Here is a 21,112-nt window from a genome sequence, read left to right as displayed (position 1 = left end):
GAAAGTAATAGTACTATTCTGCCTTGGTCAGACCCCACCTGGAGTCTTGTGTCCACTTAAGGGCACCACAATTTAAGATGTGGTGAAGCTGGAATGTGCGGAAACATGGACTTATGAGGAACAGTGAAGGGAGCTGTGGATGCTTAGCTTGGAGGACAGGAGACTTAAAGAATATATGATAGCCATCTTCAAATATCTAAAGGATGTCACACAAATATGGAGCAAGCTTCTTTTCTGCTGCTCTGCAGGGGAGGACCCAAACCAGCACATTCAAATGGCAAGAAAGGAGATTCTGACTAGAGGACCTTTCTGACAGTAAAAGCTATTTGACAGTGGAATGGTCTCCCTTGGAAGATGGAGGACTCTTCTTCATTGCGAGTGTTTAAACAGACGTTGGATGGCCATTTGCCATGGATGCTTTCATTAAGATTCCTGTTGAACTAGATGGCCCTTGAGGTCCCTTCCATCTCTACAATTCTACAGTTCTATGATGCTGAATTGCAGCTCTAGCCTGTCATACACTCCTCATCTTTTTATGACGCAGCCTTTTCTGCGACTGAGCCAAATGTTTTTGCAAACATGCTCATCACACAAAGACAGCACTTAGGCAGCTCCCTTACTTTGCTCCTGTGCAAACAAGTGATCCAGCTTTCAGTGCATGGTTGCAAGAAGCAGGGAAGCCAGTGCTTTCCCCAGAACCCCAACACTTTCTGTTGCACTTGAGCTGACTGCTTCTAACTGCAGTGAATGCCCAAAGGATGCCAGACCCGCTCCCCCACTCCTAAAATCAGTCTTCCTCTAACTGGTGCCTTCCAGAGAGGCTTTGGACTACAGCTCCCATCAGCCCCAGCCAGCAATGATGCTGAGGCTGATGAGAGTGGTAGTGCAAAGCATCCCTGGAGAGCTGCCTTAGACTCTCAGAGGGACCAGCCATCTCCTACCTGTGTTGAGCAGGACCTGTGGCCGGACAGCCGCCTGGACAGTCAGCATATGAAAGAGCTTCCAGAAGGAGCAAGGGTATCCCCGCAGCTCTGCCCGGCTGCCCTGGCACCCGACCCACTGGATGCGGCTGGGCAGGAACAGCCCAGAGATCTAGAAAAAGCCAGCATGTGTTAAACAAAACTACCAGTATCATCACGCCATTATACAAATCTTTGGAAGACAGTATGCAGTTCTGATCACCTCAACTCAAAAATGGGATTACAGATTTGGAAAAAGTTTGGAAAAGGCCAACCAAAATGATAAAGGGGATGGTACATGTTCCCAAGGAGGAAAGGTTGCACTGTTTGGGACTTCTTAATCTAGAGAAAAGGTTTGTTAAGAGGCAACATGAAAGTTTTTTTACCTCTCACAACACTAGAACTCAAAGACATCCAATGAAGCTGAATGCTGGAAGATTCAGAACAGATAAAACAAAGTCCTATTTGACTGTGGAATTCCTTCCCACATGAGGCACTGAGGACCACCAACTTGGATGTTTTTAAAAGAGGATTCAGCAAATTCATGGAGGGGAGAGTTATCAACGGCTACTAGCCAGGATGGTTATCCACAGTCAGAGGCAGCAATTTCAGAATCCCAGTTTCTGGAAACCGCAAGAGGGGAGACTGCTCTTGTGCTCAATTCCTGGTATCCCACAGGAAACTGTTGGGCCACTATGAGAACAGGAAGCAGAGCTAGATCGGCCACTGGCCTGATCCAGCAGGCTCTTATTATGTTCATAAATACCTGGACAAGCTGGGATTATTGTAACTGACTGTAATTTCAGCATCTCTTTGAAAGGCTCAAAACACCACCACCGATATCAGCAATAGTGACAAGACCTGTAGATAATTCTGCCAGGAGACCATGATGGACATGTACAATCACCAGGGCAAATTGCTTTGAGGTTTTCTTTCCACAAACAGTGAACTACAAATTTTCTAACCAAAATAAATAAAAATATCAGGCATTGGGAGGTGGTTACACCTCTCTATACCAGATTGCTGGAATCGGAAGTGGGGCAACTGTGTTCATGGTCCAGCTTGAGGGCTTTCAAAGTGGTACCTGGATGACCACTCTGAGCACAGGATGCTGGCCTAGAGGGGCCTTTGGTCTGATTGAATGCAATTAACAAGTTAGAGGGTGTGCAGAGGAGGGCAAGGAGGAGGATCAGGAGCTAGTGGAAACCAAGCCTTAAAAAGGAACAGTTGTGGGAGGTGGCTATGTTTAACCTAGAGGGGACAGAGAGTTGAGATCACAGTCAGCTTCAAATGTTTGACAGGCTGTCACGTGGAAAATGGAGCAAGCTTGTTTTCTGCTGCTTCAGAGGGGATGACTACATGACCCTACATGACTCTTCCAACTCTACAATTCTATGATCCAACTGCCAGGCATTATGGGACACACAGCTAACAAGGACTGTTGAAAATGCTCTTTGTGAAGCAAAGTTGTCAGGCAGCAGTGCATTGGATCACACAACTCCATCCCACATTTGCTATAGCAGCCATTTATGCCAAGAGCTAGTTGGGGCTTACCCGCATCTTGTTGTTGAGTAGATCAAGGATGGCATCATACGGGATTTTGTCCAGTGGGAGGCTGAGTAGCCACACTTGCAAGGTCTCCAGCAACTTCATCACAGGCTGCTGTCCAGGAAACAGCTGCATGAAAGATGAGAAAGTTAACCACATCTTAGAGCTTATTCTCACAGACGGACACTGTCCGCCATCTTTGCTCCTTCTATGAAGATTAAACAGAATTGGAAAAAGTGGTGATGGAAGGCAGTGCACGCATGATCCATGCATTGAAAAAGTGGCAAAAAAGCAGTCCTGCTTACTTTCTACACTAGAAGGCAGATGCAGGAGAGGCAAAACAAGAAGCTGTTCCTTCAAGTAATGAATAATAATTTATGGAACTTGGTGCCTCAAGGTGCAGTGATGACCAGTGTCTTTATTTCTAAGAAAAATATTTATCTTATTTATTTCCTAAAATTTATACACCACTTGAGTGCAAAAAATCATCCCATCCTAAAGCAGATAAAGATAAACCAAGAAAATCAATAGTTTAAAACCTACAAAAAGTTAAAATAATAAAACAGATTAAAATCCACACATTCTAAGCATCTTGGTAGGCTTGTCTAAACAAGAATATTTTTAGCAGGTGCTGAAAAAAATACAGTGAAGACGCCTGCTTGATATCAATAGACAGGGAGTGAGTGACAAAGCATAGCTGCTGCCACACTAAATGATTGAGTTCTGACAAAAGCAGAACAGGTATTATGTAACAATGCCAGTTCTGCCAACTGAAGCAGTCAAGCAGCCCCATGTGGGGCAAGATGATCTCAAAGGTAAACTGGTCCCAAGAGGTTAAGGGCTTTGTATACTAATGGAAACCCCTTGACCCGGTAGCAAATGGACAGCCAGTGCAGATCTCTGAGCAGGGGTATTATATGCTGACAAGTCCTCACTCCTGTTAGCATCATGCTGCAGCGTTCTGCACTGACTGCAGCCTCTGGGACTGCAGCACAAGGGAAGCCCCACATTGCAGCAATCAATCTAAGAAACCCAATACAGTAAGGCTAAAAATAGGTTAAAACTATAAAATCAGAATACAGCTAAAAAGTCTGCTAGAATAAATAAGTCCACTAAGTGCCAAAAGTTCAACAGGAGGAGGAGGTGCTGCCTGACCTCAGGATTTCCGCAAAACCTGGTGCACAATCATGGATGCAGCAGGGGTTCCTGGTGGGTCAAGGAAAAGTGGAGCAACCCACTTTTTACCACTCAGGGGTTTCTAGATCAGCTTGATCCAAAATTAATGAGACTGAATCTTTTTGAGGATACTAATGTGCATATATTGTCAGAAGAATTTATCTTGGCAGCTTGAATAGTCACTGCTACTCAATGGGAAACAGCCCTGAATCTTACATTGGACACTTGGTACCACTTGCTATAGAACAGAGCAATAATAGAGAAAATAACGCATAACTGGAGATTTCAATAAGAAGTAGAACCTCCAGACACTTTAAAAATGACTTGGCTTTCCTTTATGACATATATGTCATAAAGGAAGGCCAAATCATTTTTAAAGTGTCTGGAGGTTCTACTTCTCACTGAAATCAAGTGTGTGTGTGTGTGTGTGTGTGTGTGTGTGTGTGTGTGTGTGTGTGTGTTCAAGACAACTCTTGCCATAAGCCTGGCAAATCTGGAATTGGACTTGATTATTAGATAATGATCTTCCAGCACTGCAGGTTGTTAGACTAGATGAACCCTGGGATCCTTTCCAATTATATTATTCTTTACTGGAACTTTGCTACTTTAACCCCTGTGCAACTGAACTCATTCAATGAGCCTGTTTTATGGCTTTGCTTTCCATCTTCTCATTTTCATCTGTTGCTATAATTGTTCTCTGTTTTATATACATTATAAAATGAAACTTTACAGCAACAACAAAGAGAAAGAGAGAAGGCAAAGAATCAGTTTGATCCTCCTCCCTGTATGTGAAATAAGGAGAGACAGCTTTCAGGCAGCAAAATTCACACCAGATTCCCCACACAAATCTCAAAGAGCACTCAGAAGGCTTCTCAGAGGGAGCAGAAAGGAGCTCAGGTCTTAGGAAGCAGAGTTGCTGCAAGCAGCATTAGCAGCCAAGGAGCTAATCCTGCAATAATCAAAATCCGAAGCCTGAACACTGAGCAAAGATCCCAGCGACTTAGCGATGCTCTGAGTGCTATTCTTTAGAAAAAGCAAGTACAGTATAAGACACCCAGTAATCTGGCATCAGCCCAGCTGTTTTCACACTGAGATATTTAGGCTCAACAAAATGGAGTTAAAATCTTAGGGATAGGGGAGGATAAAGCCCAGGTCACATCAACAGAATGCAGGCTGCAATTCCCACTGCTCTATTGGGAGAGAAAGACATGTAGTCTTGATTTCAGAAAATGAATGTCTGGATTTTTCATAGAATCACAGAACTGTAGAGTTGGAAGGGACCCCAAGGATCATGTAGTCCAACCCCCCTGCAATGCAGGAATCACAACTAAAGCATCCCTAACAAATGGCCATTCAACCTCTGCTTAAAAACCTCCAAGGAAGGAGAGACCACCACCTCCTGAGGGAGTTCAAACCATTGTCAAACAGCTCTCACTATCAGAAAGTTCTTCCTAATATTGATTGAAATCTCCTTTCTTGCAATTTGAATCTGTTGGTTCAAGTCCTAACCTCCAGAGCAGGAGAAATAAAGCTTGATGTCATGGACTGGTTGGACACAGAAGAATGGTAGGAAGAACCACTGGAGCCTGGGGGGGGGTGATGGTTGGAAAACCATGAGTGGTCAGAGGGAGACTAAGAAGAGAAGGTGTCAGAAGCTGAAGAGGTGACAGGCTTAGTGAGCAGGGAGAGTCTGTGGCAGAGAGTCCAGAGACAGAGGCAGAAGCTGGAACAGGAGGGTGGTAGGAGAGAGGCTAAGAGGCAGAGAGGAGTCAGGCTGCTGAAGAGTCATGGGTGTCTCCCCCTCCTGCAGTGACAAACTCCCTACCCGCCAGTCTCCCGGAACCAGAAGAGGCAAGAACCAGGAGTAGCAAAGACAGGCATGCAGGCACAGTCATCTATTGCTTTGAAAAAATTACGGAGAGGAGACATAGGTGGCTGTGGGGAGGCAGGGGCCTTAAGTCTCAGCAACTAATTTATGGGGCAACTAATTCATGTGCTCATTAGGCCTGACATTTTGCCAAGTCTGTGCAGATCCTCTTCTTGCTAATAAAGAGTTAACTACAACATGCACAGTGTGATTTACTGCTGGCTCGCTCCTGCCAGTTGCTCCATCTTCCACGTGACAGCCCTATAGATATTTGAAGATGGCTCTCATATCATATCCTGTAATCTGCTTTATAAAGAAGCCATTTTCCACAACTTTTTTGATTTGCTGCTTTTGCAAGGCAGCAACAAGCAGCCTTGGTTTTAATTTGACCTTTGCGATGGGCTGCAGGGTTGGTGGCTATTAATTCTTCCCCTCCACATAAACACATCAAAGTTTACTTTATTGGATGTTTACTTCGGCTGATGCAGAGTCCTCCATGGGGCCAGATTTATGGTGCTCTTACCAAATGCAATAAAAAAATCAGAAACGTTTACCTTGGCAAACAGTATAACAACATCCTTGAAGGTCTTCAGCTTGGCTCCTTCCAGAGTCTTATGAGTGGCGAGCTCGATCCTGAGCAAGTAATGCAATCCGGACTCAAGGTCAGCCATGTACAACTTGGATCTGGAAAACAGGCAACACACATGGTGAATGGGAATTTTAAAAGGGGAAGATGAGTTGGTTTGCCAGGAAGAAAGCAAAAGCACTGGAGAACTGACATTACCAACATGTCAAAAAGAGGGTTTATCCTTAGCAGTCTGTGCTCTGAGGTTACTGTATTTTCCCACAAGTAACCAATATGTGCTAAGATTCATTCCTTGCCTTAGAAGTGGGGGTCTTCCCCTCTGGAGCAGCAGAAACTGTCTTCCATGTGACAGCACATTAGGTATTTGAAGAGGACAATTCAAATCTCTTCTCAGTCACCTCTCCTATATGGTAAACATACCCAGCTCCCTAAACAATTGCACATAAGGCTTGGTTTCCAGACCCTTGATCATCTTGGTCACCCTCCTCTGCATGCAGTCCAGCTTGTCAATATCCTTTTTAAATTGTGGCACCCAGAACAGGACACAGTACTCCAGGTGTGGTATGACCAAGGCACAATACAGAGGTGCTATTACTTCCCTTGCTCTGAATGCTATTCTACAGTTGATGCAGCCTAGAATTGTATTAGCTTTTTTTGCTGCTGCATCACACTGTTGGCCCATGTTAAACTTGTGGTCTACAGCATTCTTGGATGGTTTGTGTATACCTGCTTGCTTCAGAGGGCTGATCTCAATGGACAGAAGATTTGCCAGGGCATAAACTGCTTCTTTCACCACAAGCCTCCTGTTGGGTTACTCAGCTGCTCGGAGACGTCCACATTCCTCAAGGCTGGACACGGTCCAGACAGCTATTAGGGTTTTTTTAGTGGCTTTTGAAATGTCAGAGTTTCAAAACTTTTGCTGGAGGTCATCCAAGCATAAGCAAGTATCATGGAAATGCTTTCACAATAACCTGGCTCTTAGGCAGAGTTCTGAAATGGTGATGTGCCCTCATCTGCTGCAGGTGCATGAGCAAGGGGGCTACCACCTGCAAGACCTTTCCACTTCATTTCAGTATCAGGCATGCAGAATCACTCTCCCTCTCTCTCACACATACATGCCTGGGGAGATCTGCACACCCCAGGCCCTTTTGTATGCTGCATGTCAGGGCAAATACTGACACTACCTCCTCCCTTGCAATAAACAAAGCATGTAAGCAGCAAGTCTTCCTCCCCCCCAAAAAAAGTTGGATTATACAAAACTTTGGTGTGACCACATTTGCAACACTGTAGATAGTTCTGATGGCCTCAAAAAGGTTATTGTAAAACTGGAAAAGTTTCAGAAAAGGGCAACCAAAATTATCAAGGGGATGGATTGACTCTCCTATGAGGAAAAGTTGCAGTGTTTGGGACTTTTTAGTTTAGAGAAAAGGCAAGTAAAAGGTGACATGATAGTTTTAAAAATTATGCCTGACATGGTGGATAGAGAAAGGTTTTACACCCTCTCTCATAACAACAGAACTCATGGACATCCAACTAAAGAATATTTGACAGATGTCCATATCTCAGGCCTTTTCATTTCAGGGGGTCTACTCTGAGCAGAGGTGATCTGTACTCAGCCCTTAGCTGTTTGCCATGAAAGGGGGAGCCCGGCAGCACCACTTACTTGTCAAAGTCTTTCCATTCTTTGATGTCCTGGTTTTCTTCTTGGTTTTGCCTGATGGGTGTTGGTGGAGGTTTTCTTCCGACGCCAGGGAGTGACTTTAAATAGGAAGAAAAGAAAGACCGAAGCGGCTTCAAACTGTGTATGGAAGGACAGTGCAAAAGTTAAGAACAGCTGAAGCTCAACAGGCAGAGAGGAACAACAGTGTATCGACAGAAGACAGAAGCTTCATTGGGCTCAACAGAAATTCTCCTCTGAAGGTTACAGGGGAAAATATTGCCTCTGAGAAAATATATCACTACACAAATTAAGGCATGATGCATATTTTATTACTATCATTATAATTTTTTAAAATTTCTATACCACTCTCAACCTGAAGATCACAGGGCAGTTTACAGTACAAAAACACAAAAGTACATAACATAGTTACAAACAAACTATTGTCCACCAACCCCACACACAGTTTAAAAGGCCAGGGAGAGTAAAAATGCTTTTGCCTGGCAGCTAAAGATATGTAATGAAGGCGCCAGGTGAGCCTCCCTGGGAACAGCATCCCACAAACAGGGAGCCACCACAGGAAAGGCCCATTATCATGTTGCCAACCTCAGGAACTCTTGTGAAGTGAAGAAGGGCTTCAGATGGTGATTGCAGGGTCTTGGTTGGTTCATATGAGGAGAGGCGGCACTTGAGGTATTGTGGTCCTGAGTCATTTAAGTCTTTATAGGTCAAAACCAGCACTTTCAATTGGGCCTGGAAACCAATTAGCAGCCAGTGCAGTCAGGTCAAGATTGGTGTTATATGCTCAAACTGCCTTGTCTTAGTGAGCAACCAGGCTAGCAAATTCTGCACTAGCTGAAGTTTCAAACCATCTTCAGAAGCAGCCCCACATAAAACATGTTGCAGTAATCTAACCTAGAGGCTTCCAGAGCATAGACAACAGAACTTAGGCTATTCCTGTGCAGATGGGGGTGCAGTTGGGCTACCAGCCAAAGCTGATAAAAGTCACTCTGCACCACCAACGTTGCCTGAACTTCAAGCAACAACAATGGATCCAGAAGCACCCACAAGGTGTTTACCCATTCCTTCAGAGGGAGTAGAACTCCATCAAGAGCAGGACATCCCCATCCATCCACTCTAGTAAGCTATCCACTAACAGTGCCTCAGTCTTATTGGGATTGAGCTTCAGTTTGTTAGCTCTCCTACAGCATATTACCGAAGCAAGATAACAGACCAGCACTTCCACTGCCACCCCTGCAGATGTAATGGAGAGTAGAGCTGTGTGTCATCAGCATATTGCAGACAACATACTCCAAAACTCCAGATAACCTCACTCAGCTGTTTCGGGTAGATATTAAACAGCATGAGGGAAAAGATCAAACCCTGAGGAACCTTGAATTGAAGGCTGCACGTCCAAAGAGAACTCCCCATGCATCACCTTGTAGAAACGACCATCAAAGTAGGACCAGAACCACTGCAAAGAGAAGCCACCCATCCCTAACTCAGACAGTCACTCCAGAAGGATCCCATAATCAATGGTATCAAAGAGGTCAAGGAAAATTAACAGGGAAACATTTCCCCTGTCTCTCTCCTGACAGAGATCATCATATAGGGTGACCAAAGCAGTTTCTGTGCCATTTTATTAAGGTAGCTGTTTCTAGATCCCACTTCCCCTCTCCACAATAATCACTGGCAAAAGGTTTATTAGCTGTTCACAAGGCAGGGGGTTGTTTTCAAGAATTTGCACATTTGCAACAGGAAATGTTTACTAATCTCCACACTCTTCTTACGTTCAGAAAACTGTAGAGTTGAAAGTGACCCCAAGGGTCATCAAGCCCAACCCCCTGCAATGCAGGAAGCACAGCTAAAGCACCACTGACAGATGGCCACCCGGCCTCTGCTTAAAAGGAAGGAGAGTCCACTAGCTTCCGAGGGAATCCGTTCCACAGTCAAACAGCTCTTACCCTCCTAAAGTTCTTTCTAACGCTTAGTTTTAATCTCCTTTCTTGTCATTTGAATCCATTGGTTTGGGTTTTCCCCTCTGAAGTAGCAGAAAACAAGCTTGCTTTGTCTTACATGTAACAGCTCTTTAAATATTTGAAGATGGCTATCCTTTCTCCTCTTCTCCAAGCTAAATATACCCAGCTCCCTCAACTGTTCCTCATTAGGCTTGGTTTCCAGGCCCTTGTTCATCAACTGGACATGGTACTCCAGGTGTGGTCTGACCTAGGCAGAGGAGAGCAGTACTATCACTTTGCTTGATCTGGACACAATACTTCTGCCAATACTAGAATAGCATTAGCTTTTTTTGCTGCTGAATCACACTGTTGACTCGTGTAGTGTGAACTTTGCGGTCTACTAAGACCCCTAGATCCTTTTCACATGGACTGCTGGCAACCCATCTTATATTAGTGCATCAGGTTATTCCTGCCCAAGTGCAGAACCTCACATTTGTCCCTTTTGAAATTCACCACATCACAACTCACCCCCACTCACACTTACATGTTGATTAATCCATGGGATCCATTGGGATAGATCAGGTAAGATGAAGGGACAGAGGTAATGCTGAGCTTCTTGAGAAAAGCCGTGTTGGAATCCAGCACTCGTTTTACCACAATGTTTTCATACTGACTCATGTCCAATATCACCTGGGTGTGGGTAGAAACACACACAGGTTATATGCATGCTGCTGCAAGTTGACCTTTCTCACTGCAAAGAAAGCCAAAGCTTACCCAAAAGATGTAGACATGCTATAGTTCACTCACCAGAGAGAGACCAGGACGAAGAACCCACACAGTGGGTTTGGACTACATGACCCTGGGGTCTCTTCCAACTCTACAATACTATGGTTTTATGCAAAACCATTAGCTGGGATTCCTGCATTACAGGGGGTTGGACTAGATGACCCTGGGTTCCCTTCCAACTCTACAATTCTAGGATTCTATGTTTACTCTCAAGTATATCCCACTCTGCTCAACAGGATTTATCTGCAATGATGCACAGGATTATAGCCTTGAGCGGCTAACCTAACCCCCCATAGGCAAAGGGTGACCTCAATTCCTTGGCCAGTTCTTGGAACAAAATGTCTTAATATAGGGACATAAACCCAAACACAAATCCCAGCTTCTTTCCACTTCCTACTGCCTCAAAACCTTTTATCGTCACGTTTTCTAATGCGATTCTGCATTAATGAGGACCAGAAATGGAAGGTTAAGTCTCAGGTCCCAGTAATAAGGCCAGATATAATGTCATAAACACCCAGCTTGCAGAAAGGGCTCCAGTCCAAAGACACACAAACACTCATAGCCAGTGACCTTCCTTGCAGTCAATAAGCTTTCCTTAACTCACTGAGGCATTTCAAACACTACAAAAGCTTTTTCCAACATTGGGCACACACGACAGCATGCCTGCCTGCTGCACCCCTTAATGAATTAAGTAATGCATACTCAAACCATGGAACTCCCTCCCACAGGAGTTGAGGCAGTAATGGCCACCAACTTGGATAGCTTTAAAAGAGGATTAGACAAATTCACGGAGGAGAGGGCTATTAATGGCTACCAGCCACAATGGCTGTGCTTTACCTCCACAGTTGGAGGCAGTAATGCTTCTGAATACCAGTTGCTGGAAACCACAGGGAACGTGCTCTTGTGCTTGTGTTCCACACACTGGTTTCCCACAGGCAGCTTGTTGGTCATTGTGAGGACAGGATGCTGGCCTAGATCAACCACTGGCCCAATTAGGTAAAGATTACATTACCTCTCGTCCAACATATGAGTCTGCGCTTTCAAAGATGACAGCAGTGTAATGCTGAAAGCCTTTATTGAAGAGAGAAAGCATTTCTTCTGGCCTTAAAAAAAGAGACAACAGTCATTTGACAGGGAATTTAACTGTTTCACAAATGCAGGATCATCTTTCTTGTAATTACCAGTATGCTTTAACAGATCATTCTCTCTCATTCTCTCTCTCTTGACACACACACATACACACAGGTTTATTTCTTTTCTATGTTTTCCATTTTGCCTGGAGGCCTCCTTCAGTCAGTCAGGGAAAGAGGTGAGATTAAACAGAATCCTAGAATTGCAGAGTTGATAGGGACCCAAAGGTCATTTAGTCCAACCCTCTACAATGCAGGAATAAATTAAGTTAATAATAAGTAACAATAATTTCTCCTTCACTCTGCCCCACTGCCAAGTCCACTGGAGTCCAAATCAATTGTGGAGTGATACAACCGTGTACTGCATGTAGCAGTGTTATTAATCAACAGTAGAAAGGATTCTGGGAGCTTTGATATCAACAGTTAGCAAACGGTTTGGCAAATTTGTTTGCTTCCCAGGAGTAAAAGAAAGTCTCCTGTTTTTGCCTGGCACCTAAAGGTATGTGATGATTGTGCCAGGCGAGAGCATTCCACAAAATGGAAGACTCCACTGAAAAGGCCCTGTTCTCCTCCTGCCCCCCCCCCCCACGGAGGGGGGACACAAAAATGGGCCTCAGGTGATGATTGCAGGGTCTGGGTCAGTTCGTTCAGAGAGGCTGTCCTTGAGGTCCTGGGATCCTGAGTCACATAAGACTTTATGGAGGAGGCAGCTACTGATGGCTACTAGCCACAAGGTCAATGCTCTGCCTCTGCAGTTTGAGGCAGCAATGCTTCTGAATACTAGTTGCTGGCAACCATAGGAGGGGAGACGGCTCTTATGCTCAAATCCTGCTTACTGGCTTCCTACAAGCAGCTGCTTAGCCACTGTGATAACAGGATGCTGAACCAGATGGGCCACTGGCCTGATCCAGCAGGCTCTTCTTATGTTTGTAGGTGAAAACCAGCACTTTGAATCAGGCCCAGAAACTAATTGGCAGCCAGTGTAGTCAAGCCAGAATTGGTGTTATATGCTCAGTCCATCTTGCCCCAGTGAGCAACCTTGCTGTTAAATTCTGTCTCAGCTGAAGTTTTAAAACTATATTCAGAGACAGCCCCACCTACTACACATTGCAATAGTCTAATCTCAAGGTTACCAGAGTGTAGGCTGTCCCTGTCAATACAACTTATTATACTGAATGCAAAATACTCACATGATTGGCTCCAAAGGGGGACAAGCAGGAGGTTTTGTTTCCCGGGAGTGATTCTGCAGGAAGTCGATCATGGTCTGACGAACTGTCTGAACTTCCCGATCAGAGCCTGCTAAGGAGAGAGAACAACAATGAATCATAGATTTCTAGAGCTGGAAATGTTCCCAAGGGTCATCTAGTCCAACCCCCTGCAATGCAACAACAAGACACCTCCATGCAGATTCCTAACATACTTTGTTCCTCCCCCTGATGACAAGCAGAATGGATCCATTTACAACTTTCCTCTGATCTGGTACAGGAGGCACACAGAATTAAGGCACTTAGGTGCCTTAATCACTCAATGCCACCTGGTGTCTCTGAGCAGAAGATCTGGAGGTGGCTACATCTGCCCAAGAAGACCCTGTCAAGAGTCCAACACAAGAAACCCTATTTCAACATTAACCTATGACAGTGGTTTTCAACCGGTGGCCTCTGTTCCTCTTTCCTTCCCTCCCTCCTCTAATGCCCTCTCGTGTCTCTGCCTCCCAAAGGCTTGCACGGCTGTTTATTGCAGCAGCCCTGGCTACAACCTCAGCTGCCAAATGGTGCCTTTGGGGCTGGTCAGGAGGTGATGGTTGCCAGGAGCTAAGGCAGCCTCGGAGTGAGCAAGCAAGTGGGCAAGGGAGCCCAGTCAGTCCACCAGCAGGACTCCCAAGGAGAGGGGAGAGGCTGAGGGAACACTCCACAAGGAAGGGTGTTCAAGAAAGGGTAAGAGGCTGCCAGCTCTGCAGGCAACGGGTGACATAACTCGGCTCCTGAGCCCCACAGGGTTGCCACAGAAAGAATGTAGCTGGTCAAGGGAGACAAGGACTCAAAAAGGTTGAAAACCTCTGACCTTTGAGATCACATCAACCTATGAGATCACCTTACTCCACATGTGCCCACTCGACCATTTTGATCAGTGGAACTGGTGCTACTACTATAGGTGCCACATAATAACCATTCTGCATTTGTAAGGTCTTGATCATATAGTGTGGCAGCACCTGCACTTTGGAACTTCCTGCCTATTGATATCAAGAAGGTGCCTTTACTGTACAGTTTTCAACACCTGCTCAAAACATTCTCATTTAGACAAAGCTGTCCAGATGTTCAAAAAGTTGATGTGGATTTTAATCTGTTTCGGTATTCTAACTTCTGTATGTTTTAAAGTATTGTACATTTTTATTGATTTTCTTGTTTTATCTTTTTATAAACCAATCTGAGGGGGGGGGTTTCAATCAAGTGGTAAATAAATTTAATGAAATCATAATAACCATCTTTTACTTATCAGGCTTTGATGATTACTGCTTGAGCATGTGTTTTAAATGTTATGGGCTTAAACTAAGTTTTCTCTTAAGCCAACTTGAGTATTCTTTAGTCTTTTGATACAGGAGTCCGCAGTGCTACTGCTTTGAGCAGTAGCAGGCAGAGGGCCTTCTCGGTAGTGGTGCCCTCCCTGTGGAACGCCCTCCCACCAGATGTCAAAGAGAACAACAACTACCAGACTTTTAGAAGACATCTGAAGGTAGCCCTGTTTAGGGAAGCTTTTAATGTTTGATGTATCATAGTATTTTAATATTCTTTTGGAAGCCACCCAGAGTGGCTGGGGAAACCCAGCCAGATGGGCGGGGTATAAATAATAATAAATAATAATAATAATAATAATAATAATAATAATTATTATTATTATTATTATTATTATTATTATTATTTTATAGGGAATTGGTCTTACCATGGTGGTTTTCTCCTGTTGTGAAGTCTTTGGCAAAAGCCCTGAAATACTGGAAGAGAAAAGAGAGGAGGGTTTTATTAGAATAGCCACCATCACTGCTCATAATAAACAGAAGAACATAAGAAGATCCTGCTGGATCAGGCCAATGGCCCATTTAGTCCACCATCCTGTGGCTGAACAGTTCTTGTGAGAAGCCTGCACAAGAGCACTCTCCCCACTCCTATGTTTTCCAGCAATTGGTATTCAGAGTATGGTTACCAGATTTTTTTCAAGGAATCTGGGGACACTCTTTTTTCATGCTTTATTTTAGGAAAAGGATGCCCAGAGTTCTTGACATTTTTTTAGTGGGGGGGAACCCCAAAGTTGTCGATCGCACACCTCGACACAAGGCAGGCAGAGAAGCCCATCTACAACACACAAACTCCAAAAAAAGAGGGGGGGAGAGAGAGATTGAGTAAAGGCGCTCACTGGTCTTGGGAAAACACACATTAAAACACACACACAAGGCACCGGCTTCCCATAACCGGGAGACCGCTGGAGGGCGAGTGCAGTCTCTATGGAGATTTAACTGGCGTGGTAGTGTCTCGTTACCAGAGGTGGACAAACAGCGGACTCACACACAGCCCTCCTCACAAAAGAGAGGCTGCTGGTGCTGGAGGAGGCGCAGAGTGAAGGAGGGAGGGAGGGAGGTTGGCTGGAACATTCACGTGGCTGGGACCTCCGGTGCTGCTCGCTGCCATGGCACCCGCCATGTTGCCTCGCCAGAAGTCCCCAGGCATAAATACGGAGACATTCCGGGGACAGATTTTGTCCTGGGACAGATTGGTGAATCCGGGGACTGTCCCTGGGAACCAGGGACGTCTGGTAACCCTAATTTCAGAGGCAAAACCCAAACGCTGCAAACTTTCATCATAGGAGAATCACTCCATCCCCTGGATAATTTGATTGCAATCATGTCAAGCACCTCTAGAGCAGCTCAGCTCATTAGACACCAAGTCTTTTTTTTTTTAAAAAAAAAGCAACCTTGAAGCCTTTTAAAATTGTAACTTGCAGGAGAATCACTCCCGATCATCATTCCTCAAGACATCCAAATGCAAATGAACCGCCTTGTGAATTTTTGCATGTTGAAGCTGGTTGGGTAAGCCTGGCAAATGAGAGGATGAGTCTTTGCACACTCATTTGCCCCCCCCCAACTTCCCTTGAAAAATATCCTCTTGCAAATCTCCCCCTCCCTCATGGCTTGCCCAGTTGGGCAACTTCTGAGAACAGGATGGAGGACTAGATGGGTTAATGGCCTTGATCCAGCAAGGCTCTCCTTATGTTCACCTGGGGAGCCCTAATGACTGGCTTAAGGATCAAACTGTTACCACAGCTTGTAGATTCAAAAGGTGGGGGTGAGAACTCACAAACATCCCAGTCTGTTTAACTGAGTGGAATAAGCAGAAATGTTTCTAGGCATGTGTGTTCCTGGAGTCACTTACCCTAAAAGTGGGATAGTACTGAACCCCATAGTCTTTGCAGGTCTCGTAGTTCACCTCATCCCCGCAGTCCAGCACCCCAATTCTGATGGCAGGTTCCCACTCTGAAAGGAAACAGGCAAAGATTTATTCCTGCATTTCCAGGAAGCAACCACACTCCATTTCCCCTAAAGACCCTTGAATGAAACGCATAACCACTTGGGACCAGTTTACCTATGGGTTGGAATATATGATCCTAGGGTTCTCTTCCAACTTTACAATTCTAAAATGAGCCAATGTGACAGTAACATTTTATGGCGCTCCAGGCAATCGGCTTAATCTCTCCCACTGGAGAAGGCAAAGGCTACAAGACTCATTGAGTCAAAATCCCCTCAAATTCTCAAGTTGCATACATCAGACATGGCACAGTTAATACCCTCCTCTGTCAGTGCAGCAAATGGCAAGTCACAAATGGTGGGGTGAAGAAAAAAAGCTGCTGGAGGTGCTCCTGGGTTTCTAGGTGAACCAGAAGCAAAGCTCAACAGACTTAATATTGTCCCAGCAGACAAGTTGTGACATGATAATCTGCACAGGAGGAATTAGATGGTCTCGGGAAGAATAGGCAGAGGTGTCCACCACTCTAAACTCTGCCAATTCCAGCAGTCATAAAATCCAGATTTCTCTAACTGGTGTAAAATCTGGCAATGAGAACCTAATTGGTCTGGTTTTATTATCCCTTTGCCATCAACAATGATCCTGCAAGGTAGGTCAAGCTGAGAGTTCCTGACCAGAAATCACCTAGCAAAGCTTCATGGCTTGAGCAGAGAACTGAACCCAGGTCTAACTTGTGAAAACCCCAACCACTGTATCACCACCTGGTGAGGGGTGAAATCTGGCCAAATATCAGAGGTGTGCGAATCAATGAAAAATGACAAAGCATTGTAGCCAATTACAGATTTCACTTTGAGGTCCAAGGGCCTCTGGTTGTATGCATGCATTTGAGCCCACCCAAACAAGAACCCGAACTTCTCGTTTTTGAGGATACAATGTGGCCAATAGTAGCTCGAACAGTAATTGCAACTCAATGGAAAACAGCTCCAAATCTTACACTGGACAGTTGATACAACTCACCCTGGAATAGAGGTATAATGGAGAAAATGATGCATAATTTTATATCAATAAGGATTAGAACCTCCAGATACTTTTCATGATTTGGCCTTGTTTTATGACATATTATAGTGGAAGCATAATTTTCAAGGCAACCCTTGTCCCAAGCTTGGCAAATCTAGAATTAGATCATGTTGATATTCCTGCAGTTCAGGGGATTTGATTAGATGACCAATGGGATCCCTTCCAATTCTATTATTCTTTATTGGGACTTTATTACTTTAACCCATATGCAACTGTACTTATTTTAAATTCCTATTTTCTAGTTGTTTGTTTTTCATCCTTTAATTTCCCCCTGTTATAATTGTTCTGTCTGTTTTATAGACATTATAAACTGAAATTTTAAAGAACTTTACACTAAAAAAGAACCTGAATTTTTCTTTGTTAGCTTAAACACCATAAAAATCCAAGGATCTTCTAGGGAACTTGCCCTTTCGAGTTTGGTGAAAATGTGTGTTCCTAACATTATGAGCCAAGCATTCTGTTCTTGCTACATAATGAGATGGGTAGGTTTTCACAGAGTGGGAAAAAGGTAAACTGTAAAACTTTTTTCCATATACAGTGGTACCTCGCAAGACGAACGCCTCGCAAGACGGAAAACCCGCTAGACGAAAGGGTTTTCCGTTTTGGAGGCGCTTCGCAAGACGAATTTCCCTATGGGCTTGCTTCGCAAGACGACAGCCCATAGGGAAATATCCGGGACAGCGGGGAAGCGCAGCGCGTCTTCCCCACTGTCCTCGGACCTCCTCCGAAGCCGGGCGGTGGGGCAGGAACGCCTCCTCCCACCGCCGCCGGGCTTCGGAACGATGCTCCGAAGCTGGGCGGCGGGGCGGGAACACCTGCCCCCGCCGCCCGGCTTCGGAGCATCGTTCCGAAGCCGGGCGGCGGGGAGGGAACACCTTCTGAAGGCGGGCGGAGGGCGAAAGTCTTTGTTCCCCCCTGCCTGTCTTCCCGGGAGAGCGGAGAAACACAGCGCGTTTCTCCGCTGTCCCGGAGGGCTTTTGAAGGCAGGCGGGGGGGAGCAAAGACTTTCGCCCCCCGCCCGCCTTCAGAAGAGGTCCTGGACCTCTTCTGAAGGCGGGCGGGGGGCGAAAGTCTTTGTCCCCCCTGCCTGCCTTCCCAGGGGCTTTTAAATCGCCCCGGACAGCGGAGAAGTCCTCCGCTGTCCCGGGGCGATTTTAAAATGCCGCCCGCCAGCATTTTAAGATCGCCCGGACAGCGGAGAAGTCCTCCGCTGTCCCGGGGTTTTTTAAAATGCTGGGGGTGGAAAGAAAAGCCCTTGCCCCCCCCCAGCCTTCAGAAGAGGTCCGGGGACAGACTGTCCCCGGACCTGGTCTGAAGGCGGTTTCCCTAGGAACGCATTAATTGATTTTCAATGCATTCCTATGGGAAACCGTGCATCGCAAGACGAAAAACTCGCAAGACGAAGAGACTTGCGGAACGAATTAATTTCGTCTTGCGAGGCACCACAGTGTTGGGATGGGCCTAATCCTCCCAACCAGACACAATAAGACCTTTTTGAGCCTGAGGACTGCATCTCCTCACTGCAGCCACTTCAGGGGTCACCCATAAACCAAAGAGAGGGAGCTGCCACCCACAAAGTCACTTTGACAAAGACAAACACAAAACACACACACACACACAAACTGCAAGTCTTTGGATGCTTGGGGTTTATAGAAGTTTTTCTTAGAGAAAACAAGATTTTTTAAAAAAGGAAAAGGAAAACACCCATTTATAAAATTATACATGGCCTGGAGAAAGTGGGTTGAGAAAAGTTTTTCTCCCTCTCTCATACCACTAGAAATGTGTTGGCATCCAGTGAAGCTGAATATTGGAAGAGAACAGAAAAAAGAAAGTTCTTCTTAGTTAAATTGTGCAGGGAGGCAGTGCAGGTGGCAGTGATGGAAACCAACCTAGATGGCTTGAGAAGAGAGGATTTCTGATGTGTGGCTATGCTATGGCTACACTGCCCCTATGTAGGCTTCTGAATAGCAGATGCTAGAATCCACAGGAGGGATGAGGACTTGTGTGTTCAAATCCTGCTTGCTGGTTTCCCACAGGCAACAGTTCAGCCACTAGGAGAAGAGGATGCTGGACTAGATGGGCCATTGGCATGATCCAGCAGACTCTTCTTATGTTATGTTTCAGAAAAGGGACAAGTGAAAATATGGAAGCTTCATCAGCCCAGGGGAAGGACTCTCCTTCGTTATAGGTTTTTAAGCAGAAGCTGGATGGTCATCTGTCAGAGATGCTTGTGATTTCTGCATTGCACGGGGTTGGGCTAGATTATCCTTTGGGGTCTCTTCCAACTCTAAAATTCTATGAGTCTATGAAACTTGCTGAAGAAATGCCTCCTTCCCTTGACTTTTATTTTCCTTTGGAAAAGCTGCCACACTGACAGCTGAGCAGACACCAGGCTAGCTACCAACACCCCAGAGCAGATGGGGGAGCGTTCAGGCAGCCACACAATAGCCACCAAGCCACATTTGTCCCAGGAAACACAAGCACAGAAAGTTTGGCTTGGGGTGATCTGCCTCATTCATGATTCAGCACTGCACTCCCCTTCCCCACCTGTCTCCTCAGGCCTCAAGCAGAAAATGAGCCAGGGGCATCACAAAACCAATGCAAATGGCTCGCCTCCCAACAATGCCAGCCCATCTCCAAACAAATACTTGGTTAAGTGCAGCAGCTGGGAGATGGGTTGCTCAGCCTTCAACAAAGGGAGGGGGTGGAAGAAGGCAGCCATGCTTCAGTTCACCCTCCCAGCCTTTTCACAGGCTCATAGTTATGTTGCAGGCTAGAGAGTTAGATCACAGAAGAGTTGGACAGAACCCCAAGGATCATCCAGCCCACCTCCTACAATGCAGGAATCACAACGATAACATCTAACTTCTGGCATCTAACTTCTGTTAGTCAGCACAAGCTATGTTACAACAGCAAACATATCAACAAAAATCAAGCACACCTAAATGCTAAAGTTGGGAGATGGATTAATGTGATTCATTTGTCATGGAGCAATGTAGACAGCCAGCTGTTTGCTTACGGCAGAATCCCAGGCACGTGTACTCTGAAGTAAGCTCCACAGAGTTGAAAATCCATATAAACTAACCCTAACTGGCACATAGCTATCTATAAAACTTGCTCCCAAAGGAGGCACTGACCACCAACTTGAATGGCTTTAAAAGAGGACTGGGAAAATTCATGGAGCAGAGGGACAGCAATGGCTACTAGCCATGATGGCTATGCCTCCACAGTCGGCAGCAGTAATGCTTCTGAATATCAGTTGCTGGAAGTCACAAGAAGAGAGTGTGCTTTTGTGCGCAAATCTTGTTTGCTGCCTTCCCACAGGAAATTAATTGCTTGGCCACTGTGATTCTGGACTGGTGTAATCCAGCAGGCTCTTCCTATACTCTTATGTTCTAATAAAAATCAAGCAAACCTAAAATGGCTTAACATGATTTATTTGTCAGAGAGCAAAAACAATGCTATGTCACATATCCAATCAATTGTTTGCTTATGGCACAATCCTAGGACACCTACTCAGAAGCAAGCTGCACAGAGTTTAGAGACCATATATGCAAAAATGAGGCAGGTGAACTACAAACAAGCTTTAACAATGTGAATCTGAAATTCAATTCACCCCGAAACCTCAATTGCCTCTCAGCCAGTAGTGTCTCGGAGGGGAGTGTCAAAGCAGGGGCCCCATCACCAAGAAGGACCTCCCACATATGAGCATACCACAATCCTGAGTTGGAATAGCCAAAACAAAAGGTGTATATGGGAATAGGTCTCGCAGGTATCCAGGCCTCAATTTGCATATATAGCTTTGTAAACCAATACAAGTAACCTGAAGTGTGCTCAGTGACACATTGACAGCCTGCGTC

General features: G+C 45.3%; 1 protein-coding gene across 2 annotated transcripts in view; it reads right to left on the bottom strand.

Moving 5' to 3' along the window:
- The window catches only part of QSOX2 (quiescin sulfhydryl oxidase 2), a 28,346-nt gene that overhangs the window by 4,619 nt on the left and 2,615 nt on the right, over positions 1-21,112 (bottom strand). The window contains exons 2-10 of one of the 2 annotated variants that reach the window (XM_081180242.1): positions 16,086-16,186; positions 14,605-14,653; positions 12,858-12,963; positions 11,550-11,640; positions 10,296-10,441; positions 7,800-7,934; positions 6,105-6,234; positions 2,514-2,636; positions 942-1,092 (exon numbers count right to left, since the gene is read on the bottom strand). In XM_081180242.1, the coding sequence (XP_081036368.1) occupies positions 942-1,092; positions 2,514-2,636; positions 6,105-6,234; positions 7,800-7,934; positions 10,296-10,441; positions 11,550-11,640; positions 12,858-12,963; positions 14,605-14,653; positions 16,086-16,186 (1,032 nt within the window). Of the gene's footprint in view, positions 1-941; positions 1,093-2,513; positions 2,637-6,104; positions 6,235-7,799; positions 7,935-10,295; positions 10,442-11,549; positions 11,641-12,857; positions 12,967-14,604; positions 14,654-16,085; positions 16,187-21,112 lie in introns of both variants that reach the window. The other variant, XM_081180241.1, reaches the window with a different exon arrangement.

Source organism: Podarcis bocagei (genome assembly GCF_964188305.1).
Source record: "Podarcis bocagei genome assembly, chromosome: Z".
NCBI classification, from domain to species: domain Eukaryota; kingdom Metazoa; phylum Chordata; class Lepidosauria; order Squamata; family Lacertidae; genus Podarcis; species Podarcis bocagei.
The sequence above is the reverse complement of the archived record's forward strand: the minus strand, read 5'-3'. Positions and strand labels throughout refer to the sequence as shown.